At 48.3% G+C, this 19,513-nt stretch overlaps 2 protein-coding genes across 4 annotated transcripts in view; one reads left to right on the top strand and one right to left on the bottom strand.

Annotated features, from left to right (window-relative positions):
- LOC310747938 (tigger transposable element-derived protein 1-like) overlaps positions 1 to 19,513 on the bottom strand; it is a 943,100-nt gene that overhangs the window by 118,061 nt on the left and 805,526 nt on the right. The window lies entirely within an intron of this gene.
- WNK4 (WNK lysine deficient protein kinase 4) overlaps positions 1 to 19,513 on the top strand; it is a 57,436-nt gene that overhangs the window by 12,214 nt on the left and 25,709 nt on the right. For both annotated transcript variants that reach the window (XM_083582452.1, XM_083582453.1), the window contains 4 exons: positions 12,248 to 12,420; positions 14,475 to 14,695; positions 17,057 to 17,214; positions 17,916 to 18,004. In XM_083582452.1, the coding sequence (XP_083438578.1) occupies positions 12,248 to 12,420; positions 14,475 to 14,695; positions 17,057 to 17,214; positions 17,916 to 18,004 (641 nt within the window). The remainder of the gene's footprint in view (positions 1 to 12,247; positions 12,421 to 14,474; positions 14,696 to 17,056; positions 17,215 to 17,915; positions 18,005 to 19,513) is intronic.

Here is a 19,513-nt window from a genome sequence, read left to right as displayed (position 1 = left end):
CCTTAATACTATTTCCCCTCTGTGTTTCTCCTTCTTGCATACAACTGAATTGTTGGAAGAGCAAGCTACATCAAGCAACGTGGTTGAGATCATAGAATCGTAGAATTTTAGCTTTGAAAGGGACTCTGAGAGTCGCCTAGTCCATTTGGCACCTAGCTTATAAACTGAGTTTCTAACACTGCCTGTGACTTTGAAACCCTTTCTTTGTCCTCTAATCTCAGACATACAGCGAGAGGCTTTGGGGTTGATGGGAGGGGAGACACACACTCTGCTTATAATGGACAATTATGACTTAAGACTAAGCCCCGTCCAGCCACTTGTTTGTTATTAGGCAATACAGGAATATTGCAAGTAAATGAATATATAATCCTGCATCAGTGTAGCGTTTCTTCCTTCTCCAATGACGCTCTTCGATTTGCAGATGTTTTTCAAGAGGCCAACTAAAAATAAGGAACATTTATCAAGCTTTTCCAAGTCTCTCTCTCTCTCTCTTTTTTAAGCAGTCCTTGTGCTGGGGATAAGCCTCTTGCACAAACACAGGATTTACTGTCACTTGTTCGCCTTTTAAAAAATAGCTCTGTCCTATTTTCTCTCGCAGTGGATCATTATGTTGCCTTTTAAAACATCTGCGGCCAGCAAACCACAAACCTGAGCTATTGGGACCCAGCCTCCCCATCCGAAAAGTTCTGCCCGGGTCTATTTCTGGTGTGCAGATGTAAATTTAAAGCATCGTTTTATGGCTGGCCTTCTTTTTTGGGGGTGGGGGGATGGGGAACGAGGTAGAAAATACAGTCTGGAGCTGTCTAACCAATATTTGCTGAGGACGACTATTTTCTGCATGTATTAATGGAGCCAGCGGACATTGGGTGCACCTCTGAGGGTCTCTAGAGAACGGGGAACAGATTCGAGGCTCAGCGCTGGGGACCCAGCATCCGGAGGGCTGAACAAATATTTCAAATGCATAAATGCAATCCTTCCAGGTACCACTCCCTTCTCAGAAGGCCTGGAATTATTTCCAGGCACCTGCGTAAGGTGGGCAGGTCTTTTTAGGCCTCAGTGACGGGTGCTGTGGTGAGATGACAACGTCAGAGGGCGACTTGTCACCTGAGCCTGCAGCATAATTTCACCTAATTAATTTCATAATTATTTTACAGCATAATTAATTTCATAATTATTTTACAGCAGTGGTTTTCAAAGGAGAGTTTGGCAAACGCGACTGTGAGATTCGAGGGCAATCAATATTCTATTAAGGGAATTATTTGGGTTCATATGTAGCTGCATTGTTTTAGTCTTTCTGGGTCTCCCATGATCATATTATAAAGTAGCTGCGTTCTGTGTTATAAATCAAGCACTGCCAGGAGTGGTTTCTTTTTTCTTTTCTTTTTTGCTTTCCAATGTATTTCTTAGCAATAATAATAATAATAATAAAATTCGTGTGGCGCGAACCAGTTTTTGTTCTGGAAGTGTGTCCCAGAGGGAAAAGTTAGACAGCCACTGAGTTATAGGCTCTGTACCTCAGAGGCTTGGAATGGATAACAATGCTTTAATTTAAAATAAGACAGAAATAAATGCCACACTCTTCTTATACGATACCTCTCCCCTGCTACTTGAGCTCAGTCGCCAAATAGCTGCCCCGGTTGTGGGTGGCCTCCCAGGAAATGGGAATTGCTGGCAAGGGACTCTGTGTCTTAGTTTCAGGGCTGATATCGCTTCCACCGCGAGGCTCCCGGTCTCTGAAGATGGGGTGCAAGCAGTGGGGTTAAAACTAAAACTAAAAGAAGTTCCAGGCCTCAAGTTTGCTTCGAAGTTGGATCTTGGGGTCTGAACTCTCCTCTCCCCAATGAGTGTTTTCATGGGCTGGAAAGGGAGAGGCTGTAGGGCTCTTTCATTTCTTTAAAAAATTAAATACAGCACATAAAAAGGGGTTTGAAAAAGAAAGAAAGAAGGAAGGAAAAAACAAAAGGTATATATCACATAAACAATTGTTATCAGTTAACATTATGTCCAAAAGACTGATAACTGCTGCATTAGAAAGATAAATGTAAATGATTAAGAAATTGCATTAGAAGGGTTTCTGTAAAAGCGTCTGATCTATAACATAGTAGAAAAAGGGTTTGAACAAAAACCCTGCGGAGATGAGGGTGGGAAGTCAATTTGTGGAACTATGCAATTATTGGAAGTCAAATGGCGAAATTTTAGAAACGGAATTTAAAAAATATAGTACGAAAACAAAGAAAGATAAATGTACAGCTCCATTTAGCCAATGGACCGAAGACCTCACTACGGTTGCCCACCTGCGAGTGGATTGCTCACAGGCGTAGACTTTGCGTGGACAAGTGTAATGGAATTTGGAACTGGTTTATGGAAAAAGCAGTAGGTTGTGAGTTGCAGGTGTTCACTGGGCTCAAACCTAACCCACGAGTGAATCCCAGTTAATCCCAGTTATCTCCTTTCTGAGTCTTTTTCATCCTTGTGAAAACTGCCACGGCCTGCAAGAACCCAGCTAGGGGCTGTGTGTGTGTGTGTGTGTGTGTGTGTTTCTTGGGGTGTCATTGAAGGAAGGCGTCTTTCTAGGCTTGGCACTCTCCCTCTTGTCTAATCCTGATTTATCTTGCTCTCTGCCTTCCTCTTAGAGCTTCGTCTATATCACATTACCCAGGGTTGCAGCAAAGACCTTGGAACAGCGTCAGCCAAGTGTCATTTCTCTGGGCAGCTGTTGTTTGCACCCAGTGCCCTAGCTGGACAGGGGGGCTCTGGGTTAAAATATATAGGGGCAGGCTGTGGTCCTTAGCTCTAGAGAGGAGTATGTTGCCTGCCTTCCAGCGCTCGGAAGGGTTTTTCAAAGAAGACAAGGAGAACAGGATGCTGCCTTATAGCAAGTCAGACCAGGACTCGAACCCAAGACCTTCTGGATGCAAAACAGACGCTCTGCCCCTCCGCTGTAGAGAGGCATGGAGGGAAGTGCCTGAAAACAGAAATAACTGGATCCACTTTCTGACACAGGATATCTGTGAGAACACTCTGCAAATTAAAAAAGTGCTGCTGTCCTCTAAGGGCAGGGGTAGACAAACTAAGGCCTGGGGGCCGGTTGCGGCCCAATTGCCTTCTCAATCCAGCCCGCAGAAAGTCCGAGAATCAGCGTGTTTTTACATGAGTAGAATGTGTCCTCTTATTTAAAATGCATCTCTGGGTTATTTGTGGGGCATAGGAATTGGTTCATTTTCCCAAAAAAAATACAGTCCGTCCCACCACATGGTCTGAGGGACGGTGGACCGGCCCACGGCTGAAAAAGATTGCTGAATAATAATAATAATAATTTATTATTTATACCCCGCCCATCTGGCTGGGTTTCCCCAGCCACTCTGGGCGGCTTCCAACAAAATATTAAAATACAATAATGCCGCAAACATTAAAAGCTTCCCTAAACAGGGCTGCCTTCAGATGTCGTCTAAAAGTCTGGTAGTTGTTGTTCTCTTTGACATCTGGTGGGAGGGCGTTCCACAGGGCGGGGGCCACTACCGAGAAGGCCCTCTGCCTGGTTCCCTGTAACTTGGCTTCTCGCAGTGAGGGAACCGCCAGAAGGCCCTCGGCGCTGGACCTCAGTGTCCGGGTAGACGATGGGGGTGGAGACGCTCCTTCAGATATATTGGACCGAGGCTGTTTAGGGCTTTAAAGGTCAGCACCAACACTGCTCTAGGGTGTAGGCTGGTTGTGGTCTAGTGGCCTGAATAGACCATTTTAGCCTAATGAACCCTACCTTGTCAAGGTGAGAGCTGGTGCAGTATTACGGCTCAGTGTAAAGTCTGAACAATGGCTCAGGACAACCCTGGTTTTGAATCTTGCATCTCCAGTATCAGTCTTGGGCCAGTCACTCACATTCCCTCCCTCCATGGGTTGGATTCGAACCTTGGTCTCTCAGGTCTTAGTCCAGCACTAACCACTGTACCACACTGCCTCCCCCATTTTTTCAGACGGGGACACTTTCAGTTTCCTCCTCCCTCCGTCTGCATTGCCCTTGTAGCATTCAGCGTGGAAAAGGGATGGGGAACAAACTTAGACTCAGGCGTCTCTGGCGTCGTTAGTCTCCCCAACTTCCACCCTACTGTTCCCAATGGGCACCAGCGTATGGTCTATTTTGGGGAAGAGGAAGCAAGCCTAATCCGATAGGGACAGGCACATTATGTCAGGTTGGTTCCCTGAGCAAATAAAAGTCGGAAGGACCTAGCTCAACCTTGTGTGAAATGAGCCTTGGCCACATTGGTTGTCACAGCAACTTTGGAGTCCGGCTGGGATGCAGATGGAACCAAGAGGCAAGGCCCCGTGTTTCGCGGCACAGGAGGGTCCAATTTCAAGCAGCAGAGAGCTCAAGAGCCGAGCAGAATCCACGTTGTACTCCTGTGTGTAGCCTGGGCCACAAAACTCAGCAGGACTTGTAGAGAAGCGGCGGACGTCTTGACAGAAATACAGTGGTACCTCAGGTTACAGATACTTCAGGTTACAGACTCCGCTAACCCAGAAATACTGTATTTTCTGGCGTATAAGACTACTTTTTAACCCTTCTCAAAAGTCGGGGGTCGTCTTATACACCGGCTACAGCAGCAGCTCCTGCAGCAACTCCCTACCAAAGGACAAAACGACAACAAATTAAATTAGAGGACACCAAGCTCTCTAGATGAAGCAGAAATACACTTGAAAATTGGCCCCAGAAGCCCCCGGCCACTGGAAAGTGGAGCGGATTTCCGAGCCGGACTAGAGACTGGTTTTTTAAATTTTTATTTGGTGTGCATTGGAAGAGGGGTAGTCTTATACGGCGAGTATATCCCAAACTCTGTATTTTAACTGGAAACGTTGGGGGTCGTCTTATACGCCCAGTCGTCTTATATGCCGGAAAATACTAGTACCTCAGGTTAAGAACTTTGCTTCAGGATGAGAACAGAAATTGTGCTCCGGCGGCACGGCAGCAGCAGGAGGCCCCATTAGCTAAAGTGGTACCTCAGATTAAGAACAGTTTCAGGTTAAGAACGGACCTCCAGAACGAATTAAGTTCTTAACCCGAGGTACCACTGTACGGAGAATCTTCAGGGCAAGGCAGAGCCTTATGTTGTCAGCCCCCCAGGATAGGGGCCGATCGGGAGTGAGCTCTTCCAGGGGTGTGGGGTAGGAGTCCGGACGGCTCCACGCCTTCCTTCTAAGGGGCAAACTGCCACTAAAAGGGCCGTCTAGACTTGCGAACCGTTAATCCCAGGAGTATGAATGACTTCAGAAAGCAATTAAGTGTTCCCTTTCCCGAAGATGTCAGGCTCTAAACTAATAGCTTCTGGCAAGCCTGTCTGGCAGTAGGGTAGCAGCCGAAGAAGAGGAAGAAGCTTATTTGATGGGGGACGGGGCTTCCCGGGTAGAGGGTATCGCTTCTAGGATGGCTTCTGTCTTGGATAGCTTTCCTACAGCTTTTTTTTTTTATTTTGCTTTTTATTTTGCATTCTTGGTTATCTGTGCTCAGGAAAGTGTCAGGGTGATTCTGTGCAGATCCCACTTTCAAAACTGCTCTTACAAACGTCTTGGGGCAGACATACTGTCTCAGTTCCATTCAGTGCATGTCCTATAACTTATGTGGGACCACGTAACACCGGTCCTGAGAGATCTGCATTGGCTCCCAGTATGTTTCCGAGCACAATTCAAAGTGTTGGTGCTGACCTTTAAAGCCCTAAACAGCCTCGGTCCAGTATACCTGAAGGAGCATCTCCACCCCCATCGTTCAGCCCAGACACTGAGATCCAGCACCGAGGTCCTTCTGGCAGTTCCCTCATTGTGAGAAATGGAGTTACAGGCAACCAGACAGAGGGCCTTCTCGGTAGTGGCACCCGCCCTGTGGAACGCCCTCCCCTCAGATGTGAAGGAAATAAGCAGCTATTTTATCTTTAAAAGACATCTGAAGGCAGCCCCATGGCCCAATAGCCTTCTAAATCTGGTCCACAGACGGTCTTGGAATCACCGTGTTTTTACATGAGTAGAATATATCCTTTTATTTAAAATGCATCTCTGGGTTATTTGTGGGGCATAGGAATTCGTTCATTTTTTTTTTCCAAAATATAGTCCGGCCCCCCACAAGGTCTGAGGAAAAGGTTTGCTGACCCCTGCTCTAACCAACTGACCTATCCTGTAGCTTTTTATACCATAAATGTTCCAGAGGCATTTGTTACCCTAGTTTTGTGGCACTATAGCGCAAGAGTGCCCCTCCAGAGGGCAATAGTATGGCAGCTTGCGGGGAGTATCACCAAGCCGCCGATAAAAGCAAAATGGTGTGTTTACAATCCGGTGTAAATCCACCACTAATACCCTGTCATTGCATCAATTGCATGTTGCAGAAAACACCTACAAAAACGCCAGTCTGGTGGGGACCTTGAGGAGCTCTTAATCCACATTGATTGTGTGCATGCAGATTTAAACTTGGATATAGCAAACTGTGGCACTTTTGGAAACACATACTTGCAAGCTTTTACTTCTACATTAAAAAGAGCCAGTTCACACATTCTGATAGATATGGCACTGCTCTAAAGATGGAAAGGCAGTACATGCAGTACTATCGCTTTGATCAGAATATTGCAGCTTCTTTAAAGGTAAAGGGACCCCTGTCTGTTAGGCCCAGTCGTGGCCGCTCATCTCGCTTTATTGGCCGAGGGAGCCGGCGTACAGCTTCCGGGTCATGTGGCCAGCATGACTAAGCCGCTTCTGGTGAACCAGAGCAGCACACGGAAATGCCGTTTACCTTCCCGCCGGAGCATTACCTATTTATCTACTTGCACTTTGACGTGCTTTCGAACTGCTAGGTTGGCAGGAGCTGGGACAGAGCAACGGGAGCTCACCCCGCTGCTAGGATTCGAACCGCCAACTTTCTGATTGGCAAGTCCTAGGCTCTGTGGTTCAACCCACAGCGCCACCCACGTCCCTTGCAGCTTCTTTAGCACATTGTAAAAGTATTTCACTCCATCTCCGTATATTCGCAGTTCGCCTTTTTATGCAGCTAGTTACTAAAATCCCATTTACCTAGCTGCTCCCGATAACGTTTCTCTATCCTTTAGTGTAGTTGTGAATTTAATCCAGTTGAGCTGCTCCTAGATTTTCCCAATCGTATCCAATTTATTTGGTTTGTGGCCATTAGCAAACTGTGGCTCTTTCTGTGGCGCACCAGGCCTAAGAGGGTCTGCTGGAGCGCATCCAGAAACCGAGGAGCTGAGGCCCCTATGGTTCATAGAGACTGTAGTCAGGTTCCCCTTTCCTATTGCACTGTTTCGCTCCTGAACAGCTACCACTCCTCATGCAAGCTGCAGGGGCTCCTCTCCCCCCTTGCTACAAATGTGCCTTCATTTATGAAGCTGCTCTGGCCCCGTGTTTCTTTCCCTCGCCTCTCCTGTGCTGCGGACAATGAAGCTTTCACAGGGGCTGACGGCACACAGCTGCATCTGTAGCAAAACTTCATAAACACCCCGAGTGTAAAAATACGAACCGCCTCCAGCTCCACCACAGAGGCCCGGGCCAATGAGGCCGTGAGGCGGTTCCCGCCGGCACATGGCGGCAGTGTGGCCTAGCAGGTGGGCGCCGCGCCACCGGAAAGAGACGCAGCCGAATCCCTGGCAGAGCGGCCGCTTTTAAAACACGTTCTGTCTGTCGTCCCCCCCGCCGTTTCTCTTCCAACTGAGCTCCCTTGAGGTGCAGAGGAGGGGTGGACCTGGGCTGCCGTGTTTGCCTCGGCAATTTTCGCTCTCTTCGCAGCCAGCTCCTGCGAGCCAAATCGCCCCTTCTGTTCCAGCTGCATCTGGACGGAGCGGAGAGCTTGGTGCCGGCAGGGGTTCTGGCCCTTGCCCAACTGGGGTCCGATTCTGGCTCGGCGGGAGAGAAGGCTGGATCCTTGCCATTGCCCTTCGCTCGTTGCTGCAGCTTGCCTGCCTACACTGCCCCCCACTCCCAAACTTCCCCCCACCCCCAACTTCAGGAGGAGGGCAGCCATGTCACATGAGGTAGCAATTAGAGGACATATTGTATGAGCAAAAAAGGGGGGCTCCAGATGTTTGCCAGGGCAAAACACCCCCTGTCCCAAACGTCACATCCTGCATATGGACTGCCTCACCAGAGTGGTGCATGCTCTAGTTATCTCCCGCATGGACTACTGCAGTGCGCTCTACGTGGGGCTACCTTTGAAGGTGACCCGGAAACTACAACTAATCCAGAATGAGGCAGCTAGACTGGTGACTGGGAGCGGCCGCCAAGACCATATCACACCGGTCCTGAAAGACCTACATTGGCTCCCAGTACGTTTCTGAGCACAATTCAAAGTGTTGGTGCTGACCTTTAAAGCCCTAAACATTCTCGGCCCAGTATATCTGAAGGAGCAACTCCATCCCCATCGTTCAGCCCGGACACTGAGGTCCAGCTCCGAGGGCCTTCTGGCGGTTCCCTCCCTGCGAGAAGTGAGGTTACAGGGAACCAGGCAGAGGGCCTGCTCGGTGGTGGCACCCGCCCTGTGGAACGCCTTCCCAACAGATGTCAAGGAAATAGACAACTATCTGACTTTTAGAAGACATCTGAAAGCAGCCCTGTTTAGGGAGGTTTTTAATGTTTGATGTTTTATCGTGTTTTTAATATTCTGTTGGGAGCTGCCCAGAGTGGCTAGGGATGCCCAGCCAGATGGGTGGGGTATAAATATATTATTATTATTATTATTATTTGGCACAGCTGCTGGGGACCCCCCTTCCGCAGCTGCAAAATGAACCCAGGAGACCGGGCCCTCGTACCTGTCCCACCCACCTTGGCCTTGGTTCTGCCATTGTAGATCAGGACGCAGAATGGCTACAGCTCCTTTAGGAAGCTGGCTGCTTCTGGTGCCATGTATGTTTGCAGTGGCGGTGATGGAAAGGTGGTTCTGGGAAGGACAATTTTACGGTTCCGTTTGGCTCTCCGGCGTTGGAGAAAGGCTGCATTCATCCCGTTCGGCTGCTGACGTCCGTGGAGCAAAGCGGTGATCAAAGAGATTAGGGCGATGTCTCCTTCCAGCTCCTCGGCCCAGAGCAGAGAACCTGGACGAACTGCAGCGGGGAGGGACTGAAATATCACGAGGTGATGAGATCTTCTAGACATCTCTCCCTGCTTTTTATGTTGGGAAATGGAAGTTTCCCCTCAGGGACCATCTACCTGGGACTTGCGAGACAGACTAGTTCAAACCAGGCAGGATTCGTCTCGGCAACGTACTTTGCAGGATTTTCTGTGTGTGTCAGACGCGGGGCTCTCTTGGACTGCTGTGAAATGAAACGAGAACAGACCCCCCATCATTTTCTAGCTAGGCCAATATTACTCTGGGTCCACTTTTGCAGTAAAATGAGTTGGGAGAGTACCCTGCAAAAGAGAGGTACTGCTTTTGAATGCTCCCCTTCAGGAAAAAAACATGTCCTCGCAAGAAGAAAAGTAGCATGTCAAGGAAAAAGATTCTATCCTCCTCTTTTGGCTGCTACTCTGGTTTATCTATTTGCTGGAAGTTTTTAACTTGAAGCCTGAAATGCTGCGATGCATTCTAGCAATTTAGCATGTTGTTGGCATCTATCAATTTGATTCCCTCCCTCTCTTTCTTTTTCCCTTTCTCCTCCTGTGGTGAGGCTGCATTTTAATGTTTTAATTGTTTTAACATTGCATTTTAATCTTGTTTTTTAAGTTGTATTTCAATCAACTTGTTTTTATTATTGGTTGTTAGCCGCCCTGAGCCCGGTCTTGGCTGGGGAGGGCGGGGTATAAAGAAAATTATTATTATTATTATTATTATTATTATTATTATTATTATTATTATCTGTCTCACCTCGGTTTTCTAAGCATCTGGGTACGCTTGTCCAGCAGGAAAAGAGTACAGTTGAAGGCGCCTGCTTGATGTCAATAGGCAGGGAGTTCCAAGGGTAGGCGTTGCCACACTAAACCATCAAATGCGGAACGGGTATTAGGTGGCATCTGTAGTAGTGCCAATTCTGCCAATCAAAGTGGTGTGTAAATATAGTGGTGGATATATGAAAATCATATACAGTGGCACCTCGGTTCTCGAACATAATTCGTCCCAGAAGACCCTTCGACTTCCAAAACATTTAAAAACAGAGGCACAAAGGGTTCAGTTCAGAAAACTGAAAAACCCGCAGTGGAAGCCGTTCGCCTTCTGAGGCGCGTTTGAAAACGGAAGCATTTACTTCGGGGTTTTCGGTGTTCAAAAACTGAAATGTTTGGCTTCTGAGGCGCTCGAAAACTGAGTTATAGACTGATTTAATTCTATCCATGCTGATTTTTTTTTTGTTAGTGATTGTTTATGCTTTTAGCTGTTCTTATTTTATCTGTAAGCCGCCTGGAGTCCCTGTCAGAGGAAAAGGTGGGGTATAAAAATTAATAATAATCATAATAGCATTTATCAAGAATTAAAAATGTTCCCCACTCACAGAGTGTAGGTTTAGAAAAGGGCACAAAGGTGTATTCAGAGTGAAACTCTTCCATTCCCTGAGGGCTCCCTTTCCTCTGCAGGAATTGCCACTCTTTGCCCGCTTCCCTGATAAAAATCACTGTTTCCAGGAGATTTAACTGAACACCCCATCTTTAAATTTCTATTCACTGGAGCCTGGTGCAGCCCCCCTCTGTGAGTTAAACACCCTCCTTTTTTAAACGAGATCCTCCTAATCGAATTTGCCGCAGTAGAAGTTGGCGGAAGCCAGCATGGTGCAATAAAAATCTGGCAAGCTTGTGAAGGAGCCCATCTCTGTGAGGTTACCAGCTTCTTGGCGACGAATTAAGTTGGCAGGCAAGTTGAATAGCACAAAGCAGTCAAGACAATCACCTTGCCACTTTTTTTGATCTTGCAAACCCCAACTTTTAACAGGAAGGGGGGGAGCAGGCGGGGTTGGGGGAGTTTAGAAAACATTGACGCCTTAAATTGTATGTCACATGTCAAAATTAAAACGAGAGTTTGAAATGTGCATGCTTACATTACAAAAACTCAGTTTGGCTTTTTTGTTTTAGTTTTTATTTATACTTTTCAAGTCTAAACATTTCGTTGATTTTACGATCAATTTAACATTTCAGAATTTGACTTCCCTCCCCCTCTTTCTGTGGTTCCTTAAATTTATTTTTTTTTATATACCTTCTGCATATCCAAATTCATTTCACTTGCTCATTTAATTATCTACTGCAAATATATACTCTTGTGAAACTGCAGGTTATTACAGTAATCCTGCCAATGTTTTCATCTGTTTACAACTTATCTGTAAATATTCAACAAACCGTTTCCATTCTTTTATAAAAAGTTGGTTATCTTGATTTCTTATTATTCCAGTACATTTCGCCATTTCTGCATATTCCATAAGTTCTTGTATCCATTCTTCCTTTGCTGGGACTTCTTCTTCTTTCCATTTTTGGGCAAGTAACATTCTTGCCTCTGGAGCAGCGTACATAAATAAATTTCTATACAATTTCTTTTTGTCAATACAATGTTTTTTTTCCATATTACATCACAATATAAATAAACCAAAGCCATCACCACATACTCCCCACCCCCCCATATATCCATCAATCAAACCTAATATTATTTTGTCCCTCCCCCCGCTTCTTCCCGCCCCCACTCGATTTCCTCCACATTCCGAGATTACATTTATCTTTGCATTTTACAACCTTGCCAAATCTTCTATATATTCTTATTATCTTTCCTTACTAATTTACCTTCCCTCAGATACTTTACATTTTAATCTAGGCATATTAGGATTTCTTTTTTTGAGCAATATTTTAGCATATATTCATCAAAACATTCCCACTCCTTTTTAAATTTTTGATTCGATTGGTTCCTTATAATAGCCGTTAGTTTTGCCAGAGTTAAGTATACATTTAGTTTACAAATCCATTCCTCCCTTAAGGGTGGAGTTTGTGACTTCCACCCCCGGTGGTATCTCTTCCCCTATCAATCCATTATTATTGATATTTTCAACATCTTCTTTAATTCTTCATGTATTACTGTCCAAAATTTCTTAGCTTCCTCCTTCTTAATTTCTGTACAATTCAGGTAGTTCTGTCCCTATAATTCCCAAAAGAAAAGCTGCTGGTTTTTGTTTTTTTTTAATAAAAGTTATTCTGAACATCCTTTTCGATTCATTGTATATCATTTCCCATTTCGTTTGCGTGACGTCGGCTGCCTCGGAGATGGCCGTGCAGCTCTTAACGCTTCTGCCTTCTCCTTTCTCAGACGCGGAAGCTGTCCAAGATGGAGCGTCAGCGCTTCAGCGAGGAGGTGGAGATGCTGAAGGGACTCCAGCACCCAAATATCGTCCGGTTCTACGACTCGTGGAAGTCTTCGGTGAAGGGGCAGGTCTGCATCGTCCTGGTCACCGAACTCATGACCTCTGGCACTCTCAAAACGTGAGCATGAAACTGGCTGGGTGGCGACTGTGGGAAGGCGGCAGTGAGGTCAATGGGTAGAGGGCCATGGGGCCTCCGGGGCTGTTGTCCTGCGGTAGTGGGGACGCCCACCATTTCATTTCACGAGGCCTAGGACCCTCGTACCTACGGGACCGCCTCTCCTGGTATGCCCCGCGGAGGACCTTTTTGTTGTTGTTTAGTCGTTTAGTCGTGTCCGACCCTTCGTGGCCCCATGGACCAGAGCACGCCAGGCACTCCTGTCTTCCACTGCCTCCCGCAGCTTGGTCAAACTCATGCTGGTAGCTTCGAGAACACTCTCCAACCATCTCGTCCTCTGTCGTCCCCTTCTCCTTGTGCCCTCCATCTTTCCCAACATCAGGGTCTTTTCCAGGGAGTCTTCTCTTCTCATGAGGTGGCCAACGTATTGGAGCCTCAGCTTCAGGATCTGTCCTTCCAGTGAGCACTCAGGGCTGATTTCCTTCAGAATGGAGAGGTTTGATCTTCTTGCAGTCCACGGGACTCTCAAGAGTCTCCCCCAACACCATAATTCAAAAGCATCAATTCTTCAGCGATCAGCCTTCTCATTTCCACGGAGGACCTTAAGGTCCATAAATAGCAGTACAGTGGATGCTTGGGTTGCGAACGTGATCTTTGCGGGATGCACGTTCGCAACCTGCAGCGTTCGCATCCCGCATCAGCGCACGCGGGTTGCGATTCGGCGCTTCTGCGCATGTGCAAAGCGTGATTTAGTGCTTCTGCGCATGCGTGACCGCCGAAACCTGGAAGTAACCTGTTCTGTTACTTCTGGGTTTTGGCAGTCTGCAACCCGAAGCGGCTGTAACCCGAGGTATGACTGTACTCTAGAGGTCCCGGGCCCTAAGGAAGTCAGATTAGCCTCAACCAGGGACAGGGCCTTCTCAGTGATGGCTCCGGCCTGGTGGAACGCTCTGCCTCATGAGACCAGGGCCCTGCGGGATCTGATTTCTTTCTGCAGGGCCTGTAAGGCAGAGTAGTTCTGCCTTGCCTTTGGCTTGGAATCAGCCTGATCCCCTCCCCTTCTTTCCTTTTCCTTCTGTGATGGAACCCCTATTTGGGGACTTCCCTGGCTTTTTTCTGGCCCATGTAGGACCAGTCTGGATAGCTGGCCTTGGTGGAGATTTGTCGTTTTCTTCCCCCAAACAGTTTTTGATCTGGGCTTCTACTGAAATGAGGCTGCATTTTAAGTTGTATTTTAATCCTGTTTTTAAGTTGTATTTTAATCAATTGTTATTTTACTTGATGTTAGCCGCTTTTTATAAAAGAATGGAGATGGTTTATTGAATATTTACAGATAAATTGCAAACAGATAAAAGCATTAGCAGGATTTCAGTAATAACCTGCAGTTTCACAAGAGTATATATTTAAAGTACATAAACAAGTGAGCAAATTAAATGAATTTGGATGTGTGTGTGTGTGTTTGTGTGTGTGTATCTTTATCTTTAAGGAACTGCAGAAAGAGGGGGAAGAAAGTCAAGTTTTGAAATGTTAAAATGATTGTAAAATTATGCAAATACATAAACTTGAAAAGTATAAATAAAATTAAATTTAAAAAGAGATTGCAAGGCTTTGCTCAGACGGTCCAGTCTTAAAGGTCAAAGGTAAAGGGACCCCTGACCATTAGGTCCAGTCGTGACCGACTCTGGGGTTGTGGCGCTCATCTCGCTTTATTGGCCGAGGGAGCCGGCGTACAGCTTCCGGGTCATGTGGCCAGCATGACTAAGCCGCTTCTGGCAAACCAGAGCAGCGCATGGAAATGCCGTTTACCTTCCCGCCGGAACGGTACCTATTTATTTACTTGCGTTTTGACGTGCTTTCGAACTGGTGGTTGGCAGGAGCAAGGACTGAGCAATGGGAGTTCACCCCGCTGCGGGGATTCAAACCGCCGACCTTCTGATCGGCAGGTCCTAGGTTCTGTTGGTTAACCCACAGCGCCACCACCATTCCTAGAGGGTGGAGCCCACAGCTGGTTCTATAGGCGAGGTGGCTATGAGTCTAATGGCGCTTCCATTTTGTAGGTATCTGAAGCGCTTCAAGGAGATGAAGCTAAAAGTCCTCCAGCGCTGGAGCAGACAGATCCTGCGGGGTCTCCATTTCCTCCACACGCGATCGCCCCCGATCATCCACCGCGACCTGAAGTGTGACAACGTCTTCATCACGGGGCCCACGGGCTCCGTCAAAATCGGGGACCTTGGTTTGGCCACACTCAAGCGGGCGTCATTTGCCAAGAGTGTCATAGGTACTTTGATGTTTCTGTCTCTGGCGGCCAGGTTTGGATAACAGGAATTAGAGCAGGCATGTATCCGGTAAAGAGATCAAAGACTGAATGGGGGGGAAAGTTGGATGAACCAGCCAAAGACCATAAAGGTAAAGGCACCCCTGACCATTAGGTCCAGTCGTGACCGACTCTGGGGTTGCGGCGCTCATCTCGCTTTACTGGCCAAGGGAGCCGGCGTACAGCTTCCGGGTCATGTGGCCAGCATGATTAAGCCGCTTCTGGCGAACCAGAGCAGCGCACGGAAACGCTGTTTGCCTTCCCGCTGGAGTGGTACCTATTTATCTACTTGCACTTTGACGTGCTTTCGAAATGCTAGGGGGGCAGGAGCAGGGACCGAGCAATGGGAGCTCACCCGGTCGCGGGGATTCGAACCGCCGACCTTCTGATCGGCAAGCCCTAGGCTCTGTGGTTTAACCCACAGCACCACCCGCGTCCTGCTAAAGACCATAGAATCATATAATTGTATAGTTGGAAGGGACCATTCTGCAATGCAGGAATCTCAGCTAAAGCATCTATGGCAGATGGCCATCTAACCTCTGCTTTAAAACCTCCCAAGAGATTCCACAACCTCCCAAGGGAGACTATTCCACTAACAAACAGCTCTTACTGTCCAAAGGTTTTTTCCTGATGTTAAGTCGCAATCTCCTTGGAGCTTGAAGCCCTTGGAGTCCTCCCTTCCAGAGTAGGAGAAAACAAGCTTGCTCCATCTTCCATGTGGCAGCCATTGAGATACTTGACAATGGTTGTCAAATATCCTCTCAGTCTCCTCTTTTCCATGGCTGCATACCCAGCTCCTTCAATTGTTCCTCATAAAACTTGGCTTCCAGACCTTTGATAATCTTGGTTGCCCTCCTCTGCACACGTTCCAGCTTGCCGACATCCTTCTGAATTTGTGGTGCCCAGAATTGGATGCAGTGCTCCAGGTGTGGTCTGACCAAGGCAGAATAGAGTGGAAATATTACTTGCCTTAAAAGGGACGCGGGTGGCGCTGTGGGTTAAACCACAGAGCCTAGGACTTGCCAATCAGAAGGTCGGCGGTTCGAATCCCCGCGACGGGGTGAGCTCCCATTGCTCGGTCCCTGCTCCTGCCAACCTAGCAGTTTGAAAGCACGTCAAAGTGCAAGAAGATAAATAGGTACCGCTCCGGCGGGAAGGTAAACGGCGTTTCCATGCGCTGCTCTGGTTCGCCAGAAGTGGCTTAGTCATGCCGGCCACATGACCCGGAAGCTGTATGCCGGCTCCCTCGGCCAATAAAGCGAGATGAGCGCCGCAACCCCAGAGTCGGTCACGACTGGACCTAATGGTCAGGGGTCCCTTTACCTTTATTATTTGCCTTGAAATGAACAGTATACTTCCGTTGATGCAGCCTAGAATAGCATTAGCATTTTTTGCTGCTGCATCACGCTGTTGACTCATGTTAAACTTGTGGTCCACCAAGACCAGTTAAAATTTAAAACTCCATAAGAAGCTCGGAATTGTTGTGATGCTTGCCAAGGATAGGAGTTGCACAGGTGAGGAGCAGACACCAAGGATACCTGCTCTGCCTGCTTTCACCAGGTGCACAGATGACACGATGTGAAGTGTGTTGTGCTTGAATTGAGAAATAGTTGTGGAAGAGATGTGCCGTAGCTCAAGGTTAAAAAGGTAAAGGGACCCCTGACCGTTAGGTCCAGTTGCGGACGACTCTGGGGTTGTGCGCTCATCACGATCTATAGGCCAAGGGAGCCGGAGTTTGTCCGCAGACAGTTTTTCCGGGTCATGTGGCCAGCATGACTAAGCCGCTTCTGGCGAACCAGAGCAGCGCACGGAAACGCCGTTTACCTTCCCGCTGGAGCAGTACCTATTTATCTACTTGCACTTTGACGTGCTTTCGAACTGCTAGGTTGGCAGGAGCAGGGACCAAGCAATGGGAGCTCACCCCGCCGCGGGGATTCGAACCGCCGACCTTCCGATCAGCAAGCCCTAGGCTCAGTGGTTTAGACCACAGCACCACCTTTGTCAAGCTCAAGGTTATTAGATCCTTATTGATCAGAACTGGAGATCTTCAGCAGAAGCTGGATGTGTAATGGGATGGCACCCATTTCACATTAAAGGGTTATCCTACTGGATAGGTATGTGTGGCATCATAGAATCCTGGAATTGTAGAGCTACAAGGGGACCCCAAGGGCCATCTAGTCCAACCCCCTACAATGCAGGTATATTCCACCCATTGTGTGTCTTGAACCCATGACCCTGAGATTGAGAGTCTCACGCTCTACCGGCTGAGCTAGTGGCTGAAGGGGGCTGAGCCTCAGATAAACGCCTTCCTTCCTCTTCTCCCAGGAACCCCAGAATTCATGGCGCCAGAGATGTACGAGGAGAAATACGACGAAGCCGTGGATGTTTATGCCTTTGGCATGTGCATGCTGGAGATGGCCACCTCGGAATACCCCTACTCAGAATGCCAGAATGCGGCTCAGATCTATCGCAAGGTCACCTCGGTGAGAGCATAGCCTCTTGTTTACTCGGGAAGCTAGAGCCAACCTCTCTCCCTTATAGGCTACACCCCTTGCTAGGTCCCCGGGCGTCTCCTTCTCCTCCTCCTCCCAGGGAGAAGAAGAAGAGTAGAAGAGTTTGGATTTGATATCCCTCTTTATCACCACCCGAAGGAGTCTCAAAGTGGCTAACATTCTCCTTTCCCTTCCTCCCCCACAACAAACACTCTGTGAGGTGAGTGGGGCTGAGAGACTTCAGAGAAGTGGGACTGGCCCAAGGTCACCCAGCAGCTGCATGTGGAGGAGCAGAGACGCGAACCCGGTTACCCAGATTATGAGACTACCGCTCTTAACCACTACACCACACTGGCTCTCACTCTCCTGCCCCCCCAAATATTTCGCTTGGAAGCCTCATGATGCCCTGACTTCTGTCCACCCATTAACCTCCCCCAAAACCCAGTGGCGTAGCGTGGGTTGTCAGCACCCGGGGCAAGGCAAGTAATTTGCGCCCCCTAACCCGTGGATTTGCGCCCCCTAACCCGTGGATTTGCGCCCCCCTAACCCGTGGATTTGTGCCCCCTAACCCTAACCCCCAAATGTTGCGCCCGGTGCGGCCGGCCCCCCCTGCACCCCCCACGCTACGCCACTGCCAAAACCTCTTGACTCCCTGGCCCCATCTGAACTGCCCTCCGTCCCTTTTATCACAGGGCATCAAGCCCAGCAGTTTTTACAATGTGAAGGTGCCTGAATTGAAGGAGATCATTGAGGGCTGCATCCGGATGAACAAGTATGAAAGGTAGGGGAGATCTGCGCCCCTGGCCTGACTTCTGCTACCCTTGGTGGGTCAATGGTTATAGGGTCTGGGAAATCTGTTGCTCTCTGGGTTTGGTTGGGCCGCCCCTCATATCATCCCTGCCCAATGGTCAGGCCGGCCGAGGCTGATGGGGGGTTGGAACCCAGCAACTATTCCTCGCCCCTGATACAGGTTACAACCCAAACAATGATTTTTCTTTAAAGAAAAGAAGTAATAATAATAATTTATTACTTATACCTCACACATCTGGCTGGGTTTCCCCAGCCACTCTGGGCGGCTCCTGACAGAACACTAAAATACAATAACCTATTAAACATTAAAAGCTTCCCTAAACAGGGCTGCCTTCAGGTGTCTTCTAAAAGTCTGGTAGTTGTTGTTCTCTTTGACATCTGGTGGGAGGGCGTTCCACAGGGCGAGTGCCACCACCGAGAAGGCCCTCTGCCTGGTTCCCTGTAACTTGGCTTCTCGCAGTGAGGGAACCGCCAGAAGGCCCTCGGAGCTGGACCTCAGTGTCCAGACAGAACAATGGGGGTGGAGACGCTCCTTCAGGTACACTGGACCGAGGCCGTTTAGGGCTTTAAAGGTCAGCACCAACACTTTGAATTGTGCTCGGAAACATACTGTACAGTACGCTCTTCTTTTGCGAAAACTCCAGGACATTTGGGCAAAGAACAGTGGTCCTGGTTGTTGTGGGGTAGAAACCTGGAGACACATGTGGAAATGCAGAACCCGTTGGTAGCCTCATCCCCAACCTGCAGAAAAGGGTGTGACACATATTTAAACATGTCACCTGTTATTTTAAACCTGCACATAAGAATGGCAGAAGTCTCTTGCTGGATTGGACGAGTCTGTGGGTCATGTAAGCAGTGCTCTTTTTCTGAGGGGGGAAAAAAGCTGCCAGTACCACTCAGCCGCAAGTGGGCCAAGGGTGGGTACTCTGCACGTGCTCAGAGGCATGCTGCTCTTGCCCATCATTGCTTAGGCACCGATGGACAGGCCAACCGTAAGTGACCCACAGGTTTTGGGAGCGACTTTGCGAAGAATGCCGATTACAGGAGGGCTGGAGGCTCTCATTCGTACGAGAGCCTGCCGTTTTTTTTCTCATCCAGCCTTTGGTTGGCCTCGGCTCACAGAGCAGTGTTTTCTGCTGCCCGCCTGCCCCTTCTGTGAGCGACATTCACCACTGTGCTCTCCAGCGGGGAACCGGGGAACCGCTTGCACTTCCTCCTTGTTAGACAACACCGTGAGGCACGTCCGGAAAAGCAGAGCGCCGAACGGCTCCTCCAGGGTGTGCTTGCTGTGCCCTCAGCGCTAGTGATTTATTTTTTAAATACAGTGGTACCTTGGTACTCGAACAGCTCGGCTCCCAAACAAATCGACTCTTGGACACTGCAAACCCAGAAGTGTTCCAGTTTGCGAAGGTTTTTCGGAAGCCGAAAGTCCAACGCAACTTCTGCTTGAGTGCCAGAGGCTCCTGCAGCCAATCGGAAG

This window comes from Podarcis filfolensis, assembly GCF_964270895.1.
Source record: "Podarcis filfolensis genome assembly, chromosome: 13".
In the NCBI taxonomy this organism is placed as follows: domain Eukaryota; kingdom Metazoa; phylum Chordata; class Lepidosauria; order Squamata; family Lacertidae; genus Podarcis; species Podarcis filfolensis.
This window is presented reverse-complemented; position numbering and strand designations above follow the sequence as displayed.